The following is a 21,575-nucleotide window of genomic DNA, read 5'->3' on the forward strand; positions in this document are numbered from 1 at the left end:
GTCGTGGCTTCCGGCCATATGCTCAAGGCAGCGCAGACGCAAGGACTAGGAGCGGAGGAAGCAGCGACGGCAGGAGCAGGTAAGTTATGTTTGTGTATGTGATGTGTGTATTATGTTCGCGTTATACTGTCTGATTACCACTGTATCTAATCCTCCTCCACTGTGCAGTCGCTCAGAAAATGGCGGCACACAGTGTAGGAGGTTTGAACATTCAACCCCCTCCTTTCTCCTGGCACTAGCCAGGATAAAGAAGGGGGGATTGTGTGAGGACACTAGAGCGAGTGTGTCTACTCAAAATTTGCAGCATAAAGCAATGAGGTTACTTTACCACATTGCCAATGCTGCAATTTTGGGAATTGCTCCCTCTAGTGACCAGCACATGGAAATGTTATAAATTAGAATCTAATTTATAATATTTCCTGACTTGTGAAAAAATTAAAACAATGTGTAATCATTTATATACTGTTTAACTGAAAAAAAAAAATTCTAGCGACACATTCCCTTTAATACCGAAGGTATTTTAAACCTCAACGACCAAGCAATTTTTTACGTTTTTCCATGGTCGCATTCAAATAGCTATAACTTTTTTTTGCGGGACAAATTGTATTTTTTAATAGCACCATTTTGGGGTACATATAATTTATTGATTAACTTTTTATTGACTTTTTTTTGGTGGGGTTGTGTAAAAAAAAAAGTTAATTTCACCCATCTTTTTGGCGCCTTCAATTTACACTGTTTACCGTGTGGTACAAATAACATCACTTTATCCAGCAGGTCTTTACGATTGCGGCAATACCATATTTATATAGGTTTTTTATGTTTTACTACTTTTACACAGTAAACACACTTTTTTCCAAAATTGTTTTTGTGTTGGCATATTTTAGGAGTCATGACTTTTTTATTTTTCCGCCAATGCAGCTTTTTTTGTGGGACAACTTCTAGTTTTTATTGTTACCATTTTGGAGTACGTACGACTTTTTGATCACTTTTATCAAATTTTTTTGAAGGCAGGATGAACAGAAAATAGCAATTCTGGCATAGTTTTTCATTAAAAATTTTTATGGAGTTCACCGTGCGGGTTAAACAATATAATTCCTTTATAGTTGGGGTCGTTATGGACGCAGCGATACCAAATACGTGTAACTTTTTTTCACAATGAAGTATTTTGTAAGGGGAAAAAGTGGGTTCTTAATTTTGTTTTACTTGGGACTTATACTTATTTATTTCAAACGTTAAACTTTTTTTTTTACTCCCACTTGGGACTCCTGTATTGCATTGTATTATTGCCTGTCCGTGTTAAACTGACAGGCACCTGTTAGGCCATGCCTCTGGCATGGCCTAACAGGCAATCACTGGAGGCTGCTATAGAAACCACTGACACTCCGCAATTGCATTGCGGGATGACAGTGAGGTAAGAGGGGGAGCCCCCTTCCTCTAAAACTACTCAGATGTGGCGCTCGCTAGAAGCTAGGAGAACTACCCTGAACAGCTGTCGTAAAAAGGCTATACGGCGGTCGTTAATATATATATATATATATATATATATATATATATATATATCTCTATCAATAAAAAATATTTTTTACTTTAATTTCTCACCATTCCAGTAAAATTTTACGAATACGTGTGGGCATTTTTTTAAATCGTTTCGCTGACGGCAATGTTTATAGTAGTAAAATGAAATCCTGATCAAAAAAGTGTTAGCATAAATAAAACAAAAGACAGGTAAGGCTTCGTTCAAATCTACGTTGTGCAAGGGTTCCGTCGTTTTGATGGAATCAATAGCGTAGATGACTGCGCTATTCTGTCAAAACGACGGAACCCTTGCACAACGGAGACAAACGGATGCCATTGGCACTGGATCCGCCACCATTGAAATCAATGGTAATGGAAACAGAAACCTATGGAACAGGCCCCTAGTGCAGATGTGAACGAAGCCTAAAGGGGTAAAAAGAAGATTATTTTTATTTAACGGTCTTGCCAGGATCAATTTAGTCTAATCAACCAATCTTATCAATTTTATTGCTAGTAGAGAATGTGGCAGCTTTATTTTACTTTATTTACTTGCAACAATAACTTCATAAAGTGTAAATTAGAGACATTTTATTTTATCTGTCACCATCTTCACAAAATAATGTAAGCTATAAAATATAATTTTTTTCATTCAGCATGTGATAATACTGCCTTACGGAAGATTAAGTATATCCACAGAACCTACAACTTAAGAAGAAACATGGGGCAACGTTTTCATTATTAATTTTAGCTATGAAGCTACCATTGATTCCTTCAAAATGATCTGAAGTTTTACCTGAGGCACGAGTCCACTGTCTGCTGCCAATCCACTTTCATCCTCTCCTTTTTCGGGTTCCTGTTTTTCTTCTTCCTTTGTGAGCCCTGCGGTGTTCTCACCAGCCTCATCATTTGAAGGCTCTTCCTCTACTTCTTGTGGGTCTGTTTCTTCCTTCTGTTCATCCTTATCCTGTTCCTCCTGGTCTGGTTCATTCATTTCCTGGCCATCCGCTTCTGGTTTTTCCTCATCATTCTCTTCTTGGCCTTTACTTTCTTCCTTTACATCCATTGGCTTCTCTGTCTCTTCTATGTCAAAAGGATTTTGTTCTGGAACAATACATAATTAACAGAGCTCCATTCATGAATTTGCAAATCCATATGCAGTATTAACAATTAGTAGTACCAAAAGGGGCCCGTTGACCAGTGGGTCCCCAAGTGAATAAATTATTACCTCCAGTATCCTGCTCTCCATAAGAATAGAGAATACTAATTCTGCTTTATTGGTAACAAATTTAAAACCAAATAAACGAAAAATCCCAGGTGGAGTAGGCATGTGCGTTTCAAACCTTTTGGTTCTTACTCCTAGGTGCTAGGAGTAGGAACCAACAGGTTTGAAACGCATAGACTTTCCCCATCTGGGATTTTTCGTTTAATTGGTTTTAAATTGGTTACCAACAAAGTAGAATTTAATTTTAACTGCACCGTGTGCCGGACCCATCTCTATTCTTAGGGATACCTACCTATCTCTGATGTAGATCTCTTGTCCGTTAGCACCGATCACCACAAGACGTGACAGCCAGACTTCAGTGTGGTGAGCGGACCTAATTTTCTCTTATCCTGCTCTCCAGCCAGTCCTATAAGTGCTTAGGGAGCATGTACAGTTGGGTCCAGAAGTATTTGTACAGTGACACAATTTACATCATTTATCCGCTGTATACCACCACAATAGATTTGAAAGCAATCACAATGTCATTGAAGTTTAAACTTTCAGCTTTAATTCAAGGGGTTTATAAAAAAAATATTGCATTAACCGTTTAGGAAATTCTGCCATTTTTTTTTACAGTCTCTCCATTTAAAAAGGCTCAAAACGAACGGGACAAACAAACATAATTATAATGATTATTTTTAATACTTGGATGCAAATCCTTTGCAAGCAATGACTGCCTGAAGTCTGGAACTCATGGACATCACCAAATGCTGAGTTTTCTCACTTGAGATACTTTGTCCAGCCTTTACTTGCCATCAGTTGCTGCTTGTCTGTGGGCTTTCAGTTTTGCCTTCAGTAAGTGAAAAGCATGCTCAAATCAGGTTGAGGTCGGGTGACCTCAGCCATTGAAGAATATTCCATTTCTTTGCCTTAACCCCAGTGACCAGCCTATTTTAGGCCTTGACTATTTTTTACGTTTTTCCATCGTCTCATTCAAAGAGCTATAACTTTTTTATTTTTGCGTCGACATAGCTGTATGAGGACTTGGTTTTTGCATATTTTAATAGCACCACTTTGGGATACATATAGTTTATCAATCAGCTTTTATTAACTTATTTTTTGGGGAGGACCGAAAAAAACCAGCAATTACGCTAGTTTTTTTGCATCTTAAATGTACGCCGTTTACCGTGTGCTACAAAACACAACTTCATTCAGCGGGTTGTTACGTTTGCAACGATACCAAATTTATATAGATTTTGTATGTTTTACTACTTATACACAGTAAAAACGTTTGTTTTTTTTTTAAATTATTTTTGTGTTTACATATTTGAAGAGTCATAACTTCTTTTTTTAGCCGCCGATGCGGTTGTATGAGGGCATTTTTTTTGTGTGACGACTTGTAGTTTTTATTGGTACCATTTTGGAGTATATGCGACTTTTTGATCACTTTTTAATCCCCAAAATTTTTTTTATGGCAGGATGAACAGAAAACAGCAAATCTGGCATTGTTTTTATTTCATTTTTTTACGGCGTTCACCGAGCAGGTTAATTAATGTATTAGCTTCAGAATTGGGGTCGATACTGGCGCGGGGAACCAAATATGTGTAACTTTTTTTTTTTTTTTTTATAATAAAAGCATTTTGTAAGGGGAAAAAGCGGATTTTTATTTATTTATAATTAGCTTTATTAAACTTTTTTTTTACTAGTCCCACTAGGGGACTTCACTATGCGATCACCTGATCGCTTTTATAATACACTGCAATACTTCTGTATTGCAGGGTATTACTACCTGTCCGTGTAAAACGGACAGGCATCTGATAGCCCATGCCTCTGGCATGGCCTAGCAGGCATTAACTAGAGGCAGACCTGAAGGCCTTTATTAGGACCCCGGCTGCAATAGAAGACACTGGCACCCGGCGATCTTATCGCCGTGTGCCGGTGGGGTGAGAGAGGGAGCCCGCTCCCTCCAAAACCACTCAGATGTGGCGCTCGCTATTGAGTGCTGCATTTGAGGTGTTAAACGGGCGAGAGCGATACTTATTTCGATCTCGCCTGTTCGAGCAGGTCTGCTCCCAGCCCTCAGCTACCTCCGCTAGTTGAGAGCAGGGAGATTCAACTGCTCCCAGCGGCGTTTATTTATTCAAATGCAGCGTCATAAAAAAACGATTGCATCGGAATAAAGCCCGTTAGTGGCTGCCGTAAAAACACTAATGGGCGGTCACTAATGGGTTAAGAAGCTCTTATGTTGCTTTCACTGTGTGTTTTGGGTCAAAATCCATTTGGACTGTGAAGCGCTGTCCTATCAGTTTTGCAGCATTTTCCGTAATCTCAGCAGAAAGTCTCGCTCTACACAATTCAGAATTCATCCTGCTACTTCTATCCAAAGCGACATCATTATTAAAAAAAGTGACCCAGTTCCATTTGTATCCATACATGCCCATGCTAGAACACTGACTTGCCCTTGTGTGACAGATGATGTAGTATGCATTGAATCAAGCCCTTCCTTTCTCAATACTGTTCTTTTGTCATCATTCTGGTACAAGTTCATGTTATTTTTTTTATTAGTCCAAAGAATTTCAAGCCAGAATTGGCTAGCGAAGTCTAATCTAGCCTGTCCTTCATTGTCACCAGTTGTTTGCATCTGGAGATAAACCCTCTGTATTTACATTCATGAAAACGTCTCTTGGTTGTAGAGATGGACATTAAAACGCTGACCACCTCGAGTGTGTTCTTGACTTGGTTATATGTTGGAGTCGCATTCCCTCTAAAAATCTACCAAATAGATTTTGCCACTCCTAAACTTTAAACTATCTTTACTCAATGATGGTCTCCTTCACTTGCAATGACATCTCTTAAGACTGCATATAGAGTTTCAATGAACAGCTACCAAATGCAAATTGAACACTCTGAATCAACTCCACACCTTTTAAAAATAAGATGAGTAACCAGGCTACACCTGGCAACGAAACGGCTTATCGATCAATTGTCCCATTACTTTAAGCAAGTGAAAACAGATTGACGATGTAAAGAATGGTTGTCATTCCTAAACGGTCAATGCAATATTTTTGCTAAACCCTTAAAATAAAGAGGATCTTTCACTACTTTAGTAATGCCCAATCTCCTAGCTAATCTAATAGGAGCTGGTAATGTTAGCGAAAATTGTGTCCCAAAAAGTTTGTTATATTAAAAGTTATGAGCTCCTTTCTAAATATGCAAATTAGGCTATACTAGACAAGTGGGTGTCAACACCAGCGATTCCCCTGAGGTGGAGCTTCCTCACCAGCCTCTGACACTGTCCTATCAGCATGAAGCTGCTTCACACAGTGTGAGAGACTGAGGCTGGAGAGAAGGGGGATCACTTCAAATAGCCATATCTCCTCCTGCTATAACAGTGGTTCTGGTGGCATATGAAAGATGAGATTCTACTAGTTCTAGCTGTGAAACTAACGGAGATATCACCAGTTGAAAACACAGTCGGGAATGGAAGCTGTGTACTATATGATCACGCTGTGTTGCTGGGCAGAGGAGAACTGTATGACGCTGATTGGACAGCGTCATACAGAAAACATGCCCAGAGTGAAAAGACTAACCTCATAGGCAAATTAGCATATTTAGAAAGATGCACATAACTTTGTAAATAAACGCTTTAGAAAAAAGAAATAAAAAAAATACACTGTAGTCATCAGCATCATAGTGCCTATTAGTTAGGAGATGGGGCATTAATAAAGTAGCGACAGATCTTCTTTAAGGCTGGGTTCACACCGTTTTTTGCAGGCGGAAAATCTGTCTCAAAATTCCGTTTGAGGCAGATTTTCCTCTGCCTGCACGCAGATTTTCGTGGCGTTTTTCACCCGCGGCCATTGAGTGCCGCAGGCATAAAATGCAGTGAAATACCCTTTCTCTGCCTCCCATTGAGGTCAAAGGGAGGTCAGAGGCGTTAACGCCCGAAGATAGGGCATGTCCCTTCTTTCTCCTGCGAGACGGTTTTACTGCTCGTGTGAAAAAGACGCCTCCGCCTCCCATTGAAATCAATGGGAGGCATTTTCGGACGGTTTTTGACGTTTTGCGGTGCGGTTTCCACGTCCAAAAACTCAGTGTGAACATACCATCTGATAGTCTACACTTCAATCACATTTTTATTGCTTTGTTTCAAATCGATTGTGGTAATGTATAGAGGCTAAATTATGACAATTGTGTCACTGTCCAAATACTTCTGAACCCAACGGTCATACACAAACATGTATACTGTCTAAAAGAAAGAACACACGTGCGCAAACAATGCACATGAAATTGTATCTTACATGCATGCTTAAATTGGCTCTGTCACCAGATTATAAGTGCCCTATCGCCTAACAATGTGATCGGCGCTGTAATGTCGATAACAAGTGTTTTTTATTTTCAAAAACAATCAATTTTGAGATCACGCTGTGCAGTCACATACTCTCATTAACTTTACCGAAGTGTCTTGGGAGTGAATAGACATCACCTCCAGCCAGTGAATGCCAGCACACGTGATCTCGCGAGATCACGCTGTGTTGCGAGTACTGCTATAAATGAAAGGAGAGAAGTGTAGGACACTGATTAGTCAGCGTCATACACTTCTCTTTACACCGCCCAGTTGGTAAAAAAGTAAAAACACGCCCAGTTGTCTATTAAGAAACTAATTAGCATAAATCTGAAATTGCTCATAACTTGGTCAAAATTGATTGTTTTTATTTTACAGCGCCGATTAGATTATGTAGGAGATAGGGCACTTATAATCTGGTGACAGCGCTTCTTTAACAGCAGCTTGGACTGCCAGCAAAAATTGCTTTGAGCTCCTAAGTATCATCATAGCAGTTTTACTTCAGTCCGATTCTGAAATCTCAATAATTGGCATGATTTCCCTGTCTTTACCAACTGGCTTTAGTATTGACATAGATTAAGTTGGGTAGCCTAGACCACCATTACTAAAACCGGTTGCACCCATATGTATTAAATTTGGTTAAAAAGGTAAATGATTATCAGGCTTTTGTCATCGATTCAGAAAAAAAAAAGTTATAAGTAACAAGAAAAAGAAGAGAGGCAGATGTATGCGGCAAAGTTTGTAATGTAACTTTTGTCAGAAAATGAAGGTTCCGTACTTTTTCAGATAGGCAGAATAATTTTTTGTTTTTGCCATCCCACATTTATAGCCCTAACAGCCATAATTTTTCAATGTCGCCATATAAGGTCTGTTTTTTAGGAGACAGGCTGTAGGGTTTTTTTATGCTCCATTTTTCCATACATATAACCCCTTAACACCGAAGGTATTTTAAACCTTAATGACAAAGCAATTTTCTATAGTCGCATTCAAAGAGCTGCAACTTTTTTATTTTTCCGTCGACTTAGCGGTACTAGGACTTTTTTTTGCGGGACAAGTTGTATTTTTTAATAGCACCATTTTGGAGTACATATAATTTATTGATTAACTTTTTATTAACTTTTTTAGTGGGGTACTGGAAAAAAAAAACTGAAAATGTGCCATTCTTTTTTGCGGCTTAATTTTACGCCGTTTACCGTGTGGTATAAATAACAACTTTATTCAGCAGGTCGTTATGATGGCAGCGATACTAAATGTATATAGTTTTTTTATGTTTTCCTACTTTTACACAGTAAAAACACTTTTTTTTCAAAATTATTTGTTTTTGTGTCGACATATTGTAAGAGCCATAACTTTTTTCTTTTTCGACCGATGCAGCTGTATGAGGGCTCCTTGTTGCGTGACGACTTGTAGTTTTAATTGGTACCAATTTGGAGCACATGCGACTTATCACATTTTTTTGGAGGTAGGATGAACAGAAAACCAAAATACTGTCATTGTTTTTTATTTATTTTTTTTGGTGTTCACCGTGCGGGTTAAATAATATAATCGTTTTATAGTTGGGGTAGTTAAAGACTTGGCCAAATAGGAGTAACTTTTTTACATAATAACGTATTTTGTAAGGGGAGAAAGTGGGTTCACTTTTTTTAGTCCCACTAGGGGACTTTACTGTGCTATTTTCTGATCGCGATTATAATACACTGCAATACTTCTGTATTGCAGTGTATTATTGCCAGTCCATGTAAAACGTATGGACTAACAGGCAATCACTAAAGGCAGACTGATGCACGCGGGGTGCCAGTGGGGTGAGAGAGGGAGCCCCCTCCCTCCAAAATCACTCAGATGCGGCACTCACTATTGAGCGCCGCATCTGAGGAATTAAATATGATCGGAGACCACGGCTATTGGTCTTCGATTGTTGCCCTGAAGCCCGAGGCTGTTCGCAACAGCCAGGGCTTCAGGAGCAGACTGCACGATGCGGGAAAAGATCTTCTGAAGCGCCGACGTGAAAATGCGGCGCTTCAAAAGATCCCAAAAGGCCGACGTAAAAAGGCTATATGTCGGTTGTTAAAGGGTTAACCCGTTCGTGACCGCCCATAGGTGTTTTCACGGCGGTCACTAACGGGCTTTATTCTGATGCAGTAGCCTTTTTACGACACTGCATCAGAATAAAGCAGCGCCGCTGGGAGCAGTAAAAGCTCCCTGCTCTCAGATACAGGTGGTAGCTGAGGGCTTGGAGCAGAGCGCCAATAGCGTCCGCCGCATCTTAGCGGTTTTAGAGGGAGGGGGCTCCCTTTCTCACCCCATCGGCACACCCACGATGAGATTGCGGGGTGCAGATGGTTTTTATGGCAGCCGGGGGCCTAACAAAGGCCCCCCATGTCTGCCTTTAGTGAATGTGTATTAGTTTTACAATGACAGGCAATAATACACCGCAAAAAAACCCTCATACAGCAATGTCAGCAGAAAAATAAAAGAAAGTTATGTGTCTTAAAATATGGGGACACAAAAACAAATAATTTTGAAAACACCAGTTTTTACTGTGTAAAAAGTAGTAAAACATAGAAAAACTATATAAATTTGGTATTGCTGCAATCAGAATGACCCGCTGAATAAAGTTATGTTATTTATACCACATGGTAAATGGCGTAAATTTAAGACGCAGAAAAGAATGTCAAAAAATGTTAATAAATAAATTATATGTACCCCAAAACGGTGCTATTAAAAGAAACAACTTGTCCCGCAAAAATGATGCTGACCTAGCATGAGCAACCTCTATGGTATATACACCCATGACTATGCGGTGTCGATAGACAAATAACCAGGACATGTTATCGCTTAAACAACCTCAAACCACAGTCTGTAGTAGTATATGATTCAATTATTACCTTCACCGTTTTCCTCATCTTTTTCATCTCCACTGGCTTTGCCGTCATCCGTTTCTAGATTTAGATCATCAGGAAGGTCAAGGGCTTCTGGTTCTTGATTAGTGTCTTGCTTACTATGATAAGGGTCAGTCTCATTCTCATCATATTCACGCTGCAATGTGAATACGGAAAATCCATAATTAAAATTACATTTGAAAGAAAAGCCATTGCATATGTGCAATTTTCGAATATACATCTATTACCTGAATAACTATCCATGCAAGCATGCACAATACCTGTAATTAAGGTATCCCAGCACTGGCTACTCAGTTAAATATGGAAAGAGGTAAATGCGAAAGAACAGTTACTCATTTACTGAGTCATTACACGGGGAAGTGCTTAGTGGGTACATATGGTGTATTAAACAGTTTAAAAGCATCTATAAAAAAGTCTGGTGAGAGATTCGTTTTAAAAGTTTCCAGTCAAGTAAATCTAATTTAGGCGGCTTACCTCATCAATTTGCTCATGAATCTTGTCTTTGCGATTTTCCTCCCCTTGCTCATCTTTAGTCTCATCTTTCAGGTCGTGTTTTTTATCTTTTCCCTGGTCTCCAACGTTCTCGTTGTCATCCTTAGCAACCAGCTCAGATTCACCCTTAAAACATTACATAACCGTATAAAAACACCATCATAAATGCAAGAGCACCTTACACGAACATCTTAAAAGAGAACCTATCACCTCTTGGGAAACCTCAAGAAGTAATAGGTCAAAACATAAAACCTCTCAAATATTTATACCAGGAAAATTAAATAACGTCCACTCTAATTTAGTGAAAAAAAGCTCTGTTGGTTTAACCCCTTCCCACTCCTTGACGTACTATTCCGTCATGGTAAGCACACCGTTCGTGCTCCATGACGGAATGGTACGTCACGGGAGGTGCCGCCATTTCGGCCATCCTCCCGGCACATGCAGGAGCTGTGACAACTGCTGTCTCGTACAGCAGTAGCTGCAGCTCCTTCAGCGGGGACCAATCGCTTTTCTACGCTGATTAACCCCTTAGAAGCAGTGTTCAATAGCAAAAGCAGCTTCTTAGGGGGTAAACCATCACTGACAGCGCCAAGGGTTGCTATGGCAACCGGAGGTCCAACAATGACCTCCAGCTATGCAATCTACGGAAGCCTAGTGGGTCCTGACAAAGTCAGGACCCACTATGCTTGCGGTCATACGAATGTAGTGCAGTGTATTAGAATTGCGATCAGGGCCTCCTGCCTTCAAGTCCACTGGTGGGACAAAATAAAGAAGTAAAAAATTAAGTTGTGTAAAAATAAAAAAATAAAAGTTTAAAAAGTAATACTAAAAATCCACCTTTTTCTCTTATCAGTCCTTTATTATAAAAAAAATAAATAAATAAACTATACATAATTGGTATCGCCGCGTCCTTACCGGCCTGTACTACAAAAGTATTTCGTTACTTATCCTGCGCGGTGAACGCCATAAAAGAAAACAATAATAAACCATACCAAAATAAAAACAAATTTTAAGCGGATAAAATGAGGACAAGGAGTCACAGCGCCACAGATAATAGTAATAAGTACAAAATTGTATTTAATATAATATCATACACGAAACAAACAGTTAAAGACAATAGCGAGGATCTAAAATACAATAGAAGTGTGGACCACTCAAAGATAATGATATTGCCACGAGTATGCTGTATAGAGCACACAATTGGGGCGTCATTACACTTGGCTATATTTTGTGGATCACCTTATCGTTTTCACCTCCATCACTTAAACTGTGTTCACATCAGCGTTGTCATTCCTTTGAGGGGTTCCGTCGCAGGTTTCCGTCAGGGGAACTCCTCAAATGAAACCTTAGCTTCCGTTTGCATCACCATTGATCTCAATGGTGACAGGAACTTTGCTAAAGTTTCCGTCTGTCACCGTTGACAGGTTTCCGGTGTTTTGACGGAATCAATAGCGCAGTTGACTATTGATTTGTCAGGTTTCACTTTTTTTTTACAGAAAAAATACCATTGTCTGCTGCACTATTATTTCCATCAAAAATGATGGAAACCTGATGAAAAGGAGCTTTCCGTTTTTTTTTCCAACATTGAAGACAATGGATTACGGATACAAATGGATATGGCATTCGTTTATATCAGTTACGCATTACGTTTAGCGGATGAGTTTTTTTTCTGCACATATGCAGACTAAGGCTTCGTTCACATCTGCGTCAGGGCTCCTTTCCGACTGAGATTACTGTCGGAACGGAGCCCCGACTGACACAAACAGAAATCGACTACGCTATTGATTCCGTCAAAACGACGGAACCCTTGCACAACGGAGTCAAACGGAAACCATTGGCACCGGAACGGTTACAATTGAAATTAATGGTGAAGGAAACGGAAACCAAAGGTTTCCGTTCGTGTCAGTCAAGGTCCCGTTCCGACGGAACGGGACCCTGGCGTTGATGTGAACGAAGACTAAAAACGAAAACAAGAAAGATGCGAAGATAAAAACCGATCCGTTAAAAAACGGAGTATAATCGATGACAAACTGAGTCCGCTTTTTTGACGGATCCTGTAAACTGATCTGTCAAAAAAAACAAAAAACTTAAATTACCTTTCGTTGCCCTCAGTCTGTCCGTTTTTTTTTTTTTTTTTGTTTCAATGTATCCCCTAAAACGGATGCCACAACGCAGATGTGAACGAACCCTTAGACAGTGGTTCCTGAGGCCACGACCAACTTTTGTCCGAGTCTTTTGTTTGGGACCCCCCCCACTACCCTCCTTAGCCCTATGGGTGTGACATATGTCAACATCATTCATAGCTAGATGATGGTACTTCGCTCCATTGAAAAATAAGTCCCTGCAACATTGAAAACAATGATATTTGTGCAGGCGGGGGAGGGCTCAAGGTATCCTGCTGCTGTGTGTCGCTGAGGCCCGACTATGGCCGCTGACGTTGGTTCATGTGACCTTACCCGTTTATCAGTGGCCTTCAGAGGCGTAGCTAGTGGTTTAGCACGGGGGGGTGGTGATCTCAGTGGGCCCCATCCCAGTGCCCCCCCCCACACAGTATGACCCCCTTAGTGGCTCCCACACAGTATAATTCCCTTATATCTGCCCCCACACAGCATAATGCCTTTATAACTGCCCCCACACAGGATAATGCCTCTATAGCTGCACCACACAGGATAATGCCTCTATAGCTGCCACCACACTGTATAATCTCCCTAAAGCTGCCCTACCATACAGGATAATGCCCCTATAGCTGCCATGACACAGTATAACATCCCTATAGTGCCTCCCCATACAGCTTTAGGGGTATTGTACTGTCCCCCCACAGAGAATGATGCCACTACAGTGCCTCTTCACACAGTATAATGCCCCATAGCTGCCCCCACACAGTATAATTGCCCCTAAATCTGCCCACACACAGTATAATTGCCCCTAAATCTGCCCACCCACACAATATAACGACCCTTTAGTGTCCCCACACAGTATAATACCGCCATAGCTGCCCCCACACCGTATAATGCCCCCACAGCTGCCCATATAAAGTACATTGCCGCATCGCAGCACCCCATAATGCTTAATAAAAAAGTAATAAAATATTTACTCATCTATCTCCGTTCTCATGACGAGTGGAGGAGATCCCTCTGCTCCTTCGATCTGAGCAGTGTGTGGCTCGGCGCAGACAGGGTTGATGACGTAACTAGATCACGCCTGTCTGAGCCGAGCCTCTCATAGCCGGCATTACATAATGAATGATGGAGTAAGGAGCCTTCAGCTGCGTGCTCCGGAATTGGATTCCTGATACGCAGATACAGTTGAAACCAGCTATTTTTGCAGGCAGGGAAAAGCAAACAGCCACTAGTGAAGCGTGTTCCCTCCACGTCAAAGGCAGTTATACAGGACTTCAATGTGTAATAGCACCCGAGTTCTCAGCCGAACACATCTTCTGAAAGTTGTTTACCTTAATTAAAGCATGGTTCCCACTACCCAAAGTTTCTTGCGAGGAACAGATTTGTCTGTAACCAGGCTTTGTGTGCCTTTATTTAATGGGAAAAGCACTTGTGAAACCCACACTTCCAACCTCATCTCAATTGAAACCATTTGCCAAAGGTTTACTTTTTATCCATGAGCTGTGGATGTTTACTCAATAAAAAAAGACATGGACAGTACAACTGCTTGTGTGTTATTAGTTTAGTTAGATTATTATCCAAGTCACAATAATAGACAAACAATCAAACTACATTTTATTAGTAATCAATGCAGAAATCCAGGTAATTTGAAGAGTTCACTTACTTATTTTTGCCAATAAGAACAGTACTAGTAAGCTCAGCACAGTATATCGGATTTCATTTATATTTTATACCAAATATATTATATGTCTATTTACTCTTTAAGTGATATAACTACTTCAACCAATAGCCTCATTCACTGTGTGCTTACCATATCCATTCCTGGTCCAGTCTCTTCTGCTTTGTCACTGTCACCATCATTGTCATCCTCTTCATCATCATCATCTCCCCAAAGGCGTTCATCAAGTTTGTCTGCATCGGCATCACCAAGATCTCCCATTTGTTTATCAAGGTCATCTTCGTCGTTGGTGGATTTATCGTCATCATCTTCTGTAAAAATAATGAAGACTGAATGACACCTGAAGACTTCAAATATTTAGGTGCGCCCTACGTCATTGAGATAAACTGTTACACAAGTGTAACATAAACCGCAATAAAAAATAGGGGAGTTTTTTTTTTGTAAATGCTGCAATTGTAAAGAAAGCAGTTGTAGCAATATTCTCTAAATCTGGTTGGTCGGTTTCATTTGGTCAAAATTGTGTGCACTTAACCACATCGAAACAAAACTCCACTTTGGGAAGCTTCACAAGAGTATGTTGTACATATCACAGTACTCCTACAAGATATATATATATACTACAATTGGAAGGGTGAAAGGAAATAAACACCAGTACTGCATTGCAGGTCCCAGCAGCTGCATATGGATGTGTATACACATGACATGGATAGGTAAAGGACCAGAAAGCATCATTTTTTAAGCTCTACATTATGGGCAAGAGCTGTCCAAGCAGCATTCCACTTTACAATTATAATGACTTTTCTCCGCCTTATTCACACGACTGTATTTTATGTCCGTGTGCTGTCCGTTTAACTAACAGACAGCAGACTGACCAATGCAATTCAAAGGGGCTAGTCACATATCTATATTTTTCATGGAGGGTGTCTCCATTGCAAGAAACTCACTGGATGCCCTATTAAGGTCCGTTTTTGCGGATCAGACTCACCCATTATAATCTATGGGTATGTGAAGAAAACGGTGAAACCAGGAAGTGCTAGCAGAGAAACACGGATGAGAAAAACGGATGCTACAAGAAACCACACTGACACCCTACAATCATATACATTTAAATAACTTTAGTAAGGCCTTATTCATACCAGTTGTTTTTAAAGTTTAGATTAAAAAAAAATAATAAACATTTTTTACCTTGCTTTTCTTGGTCCCCGTCATGCATTTTCCCATCGAAATCCTCAGACATCTCAACGGCATTATCTTCTTCTTTAATGTCGGGCTTGTCATCAGGATTATCCTGGTCTTTTTCTTGACCCTTTTTCAAGGTATCTTCCACCTTACAAATGACCAGAATACAATAATTCACGCTTGTATGATAAATACCAGATACAACATATGTACGTATAAAAGGTACATATATAAGCATAAGTATATTAACACAGATAGTCATACCTGGTCTTCAGTTTCAATTTTATCACTAACATCCTTCACGCCTTCTCCTTCACCTATACCTCCTCCCTCATAATCATGGAATTCTGTAGCTCCCTCGCCGGCCGAATCCTCAATTAGTTCTTTAGGAATGCAGAATCCCTGTAAGAATGTAATTAGGATTGAAAGATTTAGATACATTTCCAAACAAGCCATGCTACAGTGCAAAACAGGGGGGCAGAGAGAAAAGCATGGTTAACATGCAAGACAATTCTGATAGAGCAACACCAAGAAATTTGCATTTTCAGCACGTCCTTGTGCTAGAATCACACAAGCAAAGTTTGTGGCAGTGTGAGCCAAACACAGGATTGGATACAAAATGGGAGACATATCAGCCTCTCATTTTAGATTTTTCCTCTTGTTTTTGGATCTACTCCTAGGTTTGGCTAAAAAAAAAAAAAAAAAAAAAATGCCACACAAACTGCATTTGTGATTGCAGGCGTGTAATTTCTTCTGTTACCACACACAACGCAAAACAAACTGCCAGGTTAGGGTGTGTTCACATCAGTACACCAGTCTGTTGATGGGTTCTGCTAGACCTTTCCGTCGGAGAGACCCATCAACGGAAAGGCAAACGGAAACCATAGCTTCCGTTTGCATTACCATTTATTTCAATGGTAATGCTTCTGTTGCAAATGATTTCCATTTGTTTTTGTTCCGTAAGGTTTCCATTTTTTGATGGAAACTATAGTGTAGTCGACAGCTTTCCCATTAAATTGACCTTAGTATGCACTTACAACCCCAACCCCTAGGAAATTGCTTAAAGGGAACCTGCCACCAGCATTTCACCTATTAAACCAGCAATACCTGGAGGTAATGGAAGAAAATTAATTTCAATATAACCTATAATTGTAGTGTTCCCACACCGTATGCTAATGAGCATAAAAGAGTCATATCTGCAAATGAAGAGTCAAATCTTCATTCCTCAAGTCTTTCCGAGTTCCCCCCGCCTCCTTACTTTCGATTGACAGCGCCTCGGCTTCCCCTAGAACAATAATCCCGCACTTGTGCATTGCGGTCCTCTTCTGGGGTGAGCGCACAAAGGGACACCGGATTATTACGATAAAAGGTGTGAAATGTTTTCAGACCGTTATTTAAAGTTGGTGGAGGAGTTTAGGAGAGGGGATAATGGCAATTAACTTTTTATAGCAGCGGCCAGTGACAGGTTCCCCTTAAGACTTGCTTTCCTTGAATTGGTTGACTCATGAAAACACCCACTGCCCATATGCCATGTTAGGGTATTTTGACATTCTAGGGATCATGGAGAGGGGTCCCCCTCTAACGACCAGGGGTGCCTTCTCTATGAGCCAGAATGAAGAGCTGCTCTGAACAAGCAGGTCCTGTTCTTGCGGACTTGAGCCATCTTTGTATTACAAGGATATCCATTCCTCTGAATGGCCACCATGTAATACTACATATCCCCTGCAACTGTCGCAGCAGGGAAAAGGTCTCGCTGGCTACAGGTTTGCTGCTAAATCAGCTATTTGAAGAAAGCGGGATCTGGGAAGATCAGCGGATTGCCCCAGGGGCCACATTCTGAGAGGGTTCATCTGTGAGGAGGCAACCCCTTAAAATACAACTGACACCCTGCTGCAACGGCCGGAATGGGAGATAACCACAAACTTGGCCATTTAAGCTTTGTGATGCCAATTTCCAAATTGGTAAACGAGCTTCGAACGACAATTCAGCGTGTTGATCAGTTTGTTATTCCCTTTTACAGGAGGGCAACGACCATTAATATCATTCGCCCCTATACTTTTGCAACTTGACAAGCCTTTCTATTGAGTCCGTACACCATTACATCGGCTTTCCGAGAAAAGCCGAGTAGAAACCAGGTGGCTCAGCGCTCATCCTAGCACTTTTGCTGCTTTGTTTTAGCGATCGGTGGCTGTCTCAGTGCTCGGACCCCCACCGTTCAAAACTTCTGACACATCACTATGACAGGTCAGAAGTTTTCCGAAAGGTTAGTTACCCTTTAAGAACAATGTGTAACGAAAAATCTCCAAATCGCTTGGATAAGTAAAAGCATTACAAAGTTATTCCTTCATAGTGACACATCAGATATGAAAAATGGGGTTCTGTCAAAAAGCTAAATCTGGCTGCGGCGATAAAGAGTTTAAATTATTTTGGTAAAAAAGTAATTCCACCCAAAACTATAAAAATACAGTATTAGTAAATCAGAAGTTAGACCAGTAACCAAAGTTTGAGAATTGTGTTTATTTTAAACCTTTAAGGACTACTTTGGACCTTGGGATGCAGCCCCATTTTTTCAAATCTGACGTGTCACTAGATGTGCTAATGATTTTGGAATGCTTTTACTTATGCAAAAGATTGTTTTCTTGTAACACCATGAACTTTGTTTGAGGTAAGTTTTGGTTGATACTTGAAATGTAAAGAAAACAAAATGGAGGTGCTAGATCCGTTACATGACCGAAATAACCAATGGCGCCTGAAGGAACCCATTGATTATAATGCGTTCCATCGTGTTTCAGTTATGGTGACCGTCGCTTTGCGATATTTTGTCTGGCAAAAACGACAGCATCTATAAAGGAAGCCCCTGACGGAGCCTCCGACACAGATATAAACAAACCCTAAGAAAGCTTAAAAGTTTAACAGCAATTTTTCAAGACCACTTCCAAAACAGAATTTTATAGGGACCAATTCAGTTCTAAAGTGGCTTTGAGGGTACTGTATATTAGACACCCCCCAAGAATCACCCCCATTATAAAAATTGTACTCCTCAAAAGTATTCAAAACTACATTTAGAAAGTTCCCTAACCCCTTAGGTGTTTCACAGAAAATAGATCAAAGTGGAAGTGAAATGCAAAAAGGTAATTTTTTTGCACATATTATTTTCTAAAACAGCAAGTGTTAACAGAGAAACTGAACTCAAACTTTATTACCCCGACTCTGCAGTTTTTAGAAATATTCCATATGTGGCCCTAGTGTGCTACTTGACAAACACCTTGGAGCACCTTGTGGATTTTGGGGCCACCTTTTATTAAGATGTTTGCCAGGCACCATTATAGGTTTGCAGACGCCTTCAGGTGCCAAAACAAATACCCCCAAAGAAACCCCATTTTGGAATCTATACCCTTCAAGAAATGTATCTAGGGGTATCGTGAGCATTTTGACCCCACAGGTTTTATTAGATTTGGCTGTGAAAATAAAATATAAAATGTTCCCATTAATATGTAGTTTTATGTTCACAAGGAATATAGGAGAAAAAGCATCCCACAATTTGTTACACAATTTCTCGCTAGTACAGCAATATCTGATCAAAAACTGTAGTATGGGCACGCGGCAGGGTTAAGGCTATGTTCACACGGGGTCTTTTGCCGAGTTTTTTGACGCGGAAACCGCGTCGCAAAACTCGGCAGAAACGGCCCGAGAACGCCTCCCATTGATTTCAATGGGAGGCGTCGGCGTCTTTTTCCCGCGAGCAGTAAAACTGCCTCGCGGGAAAAAGAAGCGACATGCCCTATCTTCGGGCGCTTCCGCCTCCGACCTCACATTGACTTCAATGGGAGGCAGGAGAAAGCGTGTTTTCTGCCCGCGGCGCTCAATGGCCGCGGGCGAAAAACGGCGCGATCATTGCTATTCACACGGAGTATTTTGGGGGAGGAATATCTGCCTCAAAATTCCGTTTGGAGCTTTGAGGCAGATATTCCTCCCCCAAAATACTCCGTGTGAACATAGCCTAAGAAGGAAAGGGGCGCCATTTTGCTTTTGGAGCACAAATTTTCCTGGATTGATTTCTGGGCACCATGTCAGACTTGCAAAGCCCCTGAAGTACGGGACCGATATGGGTAAACTGTGTGAGCAAGTTTTTGCAAGAAAGTCTGAACATTGAAATTTTCTCAAAAATGTGAGACATTGCTGCTGAAGTTCTAAGCCTTGCAATGTCCTGGAAAAATAAGAGAATGATCAAAAAACGATGCCAACATAAAGTAGACATATGGGAAATTTTAACTAGTAACTATTTTTTGCGGTATGACTGTTTTACAAGCAGATACATTTAAATTTAGAAAAATGCTAATTTTTGCAAATTTTCTCTACATATTGGTATTTTTCACAAATAAACACTGAATGTATCGACCAAATTTTACCACTAACTTAAATCACAATGCGTCACGAGAAAACAATTTAAGAATCGCTTGAAAAAATAAAGGCATTCCAAAGTTATCATATAAAGTAAGGGTATGTTCACACGCTTAACAAAAAACGTCTGAAAAATACGGAGCTAATTTCAGAGATAACAGCCTCTGATTTTCAGGCGTTTTTTAAGCGGAGAATGATATTTGGAGCTTCTTTTCAGACGTTTTTTGAGGCGTTTTTCATAGTGTTCAATGGAAAATCAGCTCCAAAAAACTACTCAAGAAGTGACATGCTACTTTTTACGGAGCGTCTTTCTACGCTCCGTTTTTTGACAGCGAAGCGTAAAATAAAGGCTCGTGGGAACAGAACATCGTAATTCCCATTGAAAGCAATGGGCAGATGTAGGCGTATTAAAGGCGTTTTTTCAGGCGTAATTTGAGGCGTAAAACGCCTCCAATACGTCTGAAAAGAGGTTGTGTGCACATACCCTTACAGGTAAGATTTGAAAAAAAAATGGCCTGGTCCATTATGCGAAAACAGGCCATAAGGGGTTAATGACTAATAGACTGATTTATTAACCCCTTAGTGTCTAAGCCTGTTTTGGCCTTGTGGACACAGCCGATTTTTGCAAATCTGACGTGTCAATTTATGTGGTAATAACTCCAGAATGCTTTTGCCTATCCAAGCGATTCTGAGATTGTTTTCTCGTGACATGTTGTACTTTATGATACTGAAAAAATGTTGTCGTTAAATTCAATATTTGTCAAAAACACCAAAATTGAGAAAATTTGCAAAAATCTGCTTTTTTCTAAATTGTTATGTATCTGCTTGTAAAACAGATCGTAATACCACACAAAATATTTACTAGTTAACATTTCCTATATGTCTACTTTATGTTTGCATCGTTTTTTGAACGTGCTTTTATTTTTCTAGGACGTTACAAGGCTTAGAACTTTAGCTGCAATTTCTCGCATTTTCAAGAAAATTTCAAAAGGCTATTTTTTCAGGGACCAGTTCAGTTCTGAAGTGGCTTTGAGGGCCCTATATATTAGAAAGTCCCCAGAAGTCACCTCATTTTGAAAACTGCACCCATCAAAGTATTCAAAACAGCATTCAGAAAGTGTTTTAACCCTTTAGGCGTTTCACAGGAAATAAAGCAAAAGTAGAGGTGAAATTTGCAAATGTAATTTTTTTTCTTTGAAAATTCATTTGTAACACATTTTTTCTGTACCACAGAAGGTTTTACCCAAGAAATGCAACTCAATATTTATTGCCCAGATTCTGCAGTTTTTAGAAATATCCCACATGTGGTCCTAGTACGGTAATGGACTGAAACACAGGCCTCCGAAGCAAAGGAGCACCTAGTGGATTTTGGGGCCTCCTTTTTTTTTAGAATATATTTTAGGCACCATGTCAGGTTTGAATAGGTCTTGTGGTACCAAAACAGTAAAGACCCCCCAAAAGTGTCCCCATTTTGGAAACTATACCCCTCAAGGAATTTATCTATGGCTATAGTTAGCATTTTGAACCCACAGTTTTTGTGCTAACTTTATTTCAATTAGTATATTAGTATATTTTTTGTGAAAAAACTTAGAAATTTTAAATTTTTACAAGGAATAAAGTAGAAAACACCCCAACATATGTAAAGCAATTTCTTCCGATTATAGCAATACCCAATATGTGGTAATAAACTGCTGTTTGGACCCACAGCAGGCCTCAGAAGAGAAGGAGCACCATTTGGATTTCT

General features: G+C 40.1%; 1 protein-coding gene across 8 annotated transcripts in view; it reads right to left on the reverse strand.

Annotated features, from left to right (window-relative positions):
- The window catches only part of MDN1 (midasin AAA ATPase 1), a 314,285-nt gene that overhangs the window by 17,378 nt on the left and 275,332 nt on the right, over positions 1 to 21,575 (reverse strand). For 5 of the 8 annotated variants that reach the window (XM_075862156.1, XM_075862153.1, XM_075862154.1 and 2 more), the window contains exons 84-89: positions 15,695 to 15,832; positions 15,437 to 15,578; positions 14,384 to 14,562; positions 10,436 to 10,579; positions 9,947 to 10,097; positions 2,309 to 2,616 (exon numbers count right to left, since the gene is read on the reverse strand). In XM_075862156.1, coding sequence (XP_075718271.1) covers positions 2,309 to 2,616; positions 9,947 to 10,097; positions 10,436 to 10,579; positions 14,384 to 14,562; positions 15,437 to 15,578; positions 15,695 to 15,832 — 1,062 coding nt within the window. The remainder of the gene's footprint in view (positions 1 to 2,308; positions 2,617 to 9,946; positions 10,098 to 10,435; positions 10,580 to 14,383; positions 14,563 to 15,436; positions 15,579 to 15,694; positions 15,833 to 21,575) is intronic. The other 3 variants (XM_075862158.1, XM_075862155.1, XM_075862151.1) reach the window with 1 other exon arrangement.

The sequence above is a fragment of the Rhinoderma darwinii genome, chromosome 4, assembly GCF_050947455.1.
Source record: "Rhinoderma darwinii isolate aRhiDar2 chromosome 4, aRhiDar2.hap1, whole genome shotgun sequence".
NCBI lineage: Eukaryota > Metazoa > Chordata > Amphibia > Anura > Rhinodermatidae > Rhinoderma > Rhinoderma darwinii.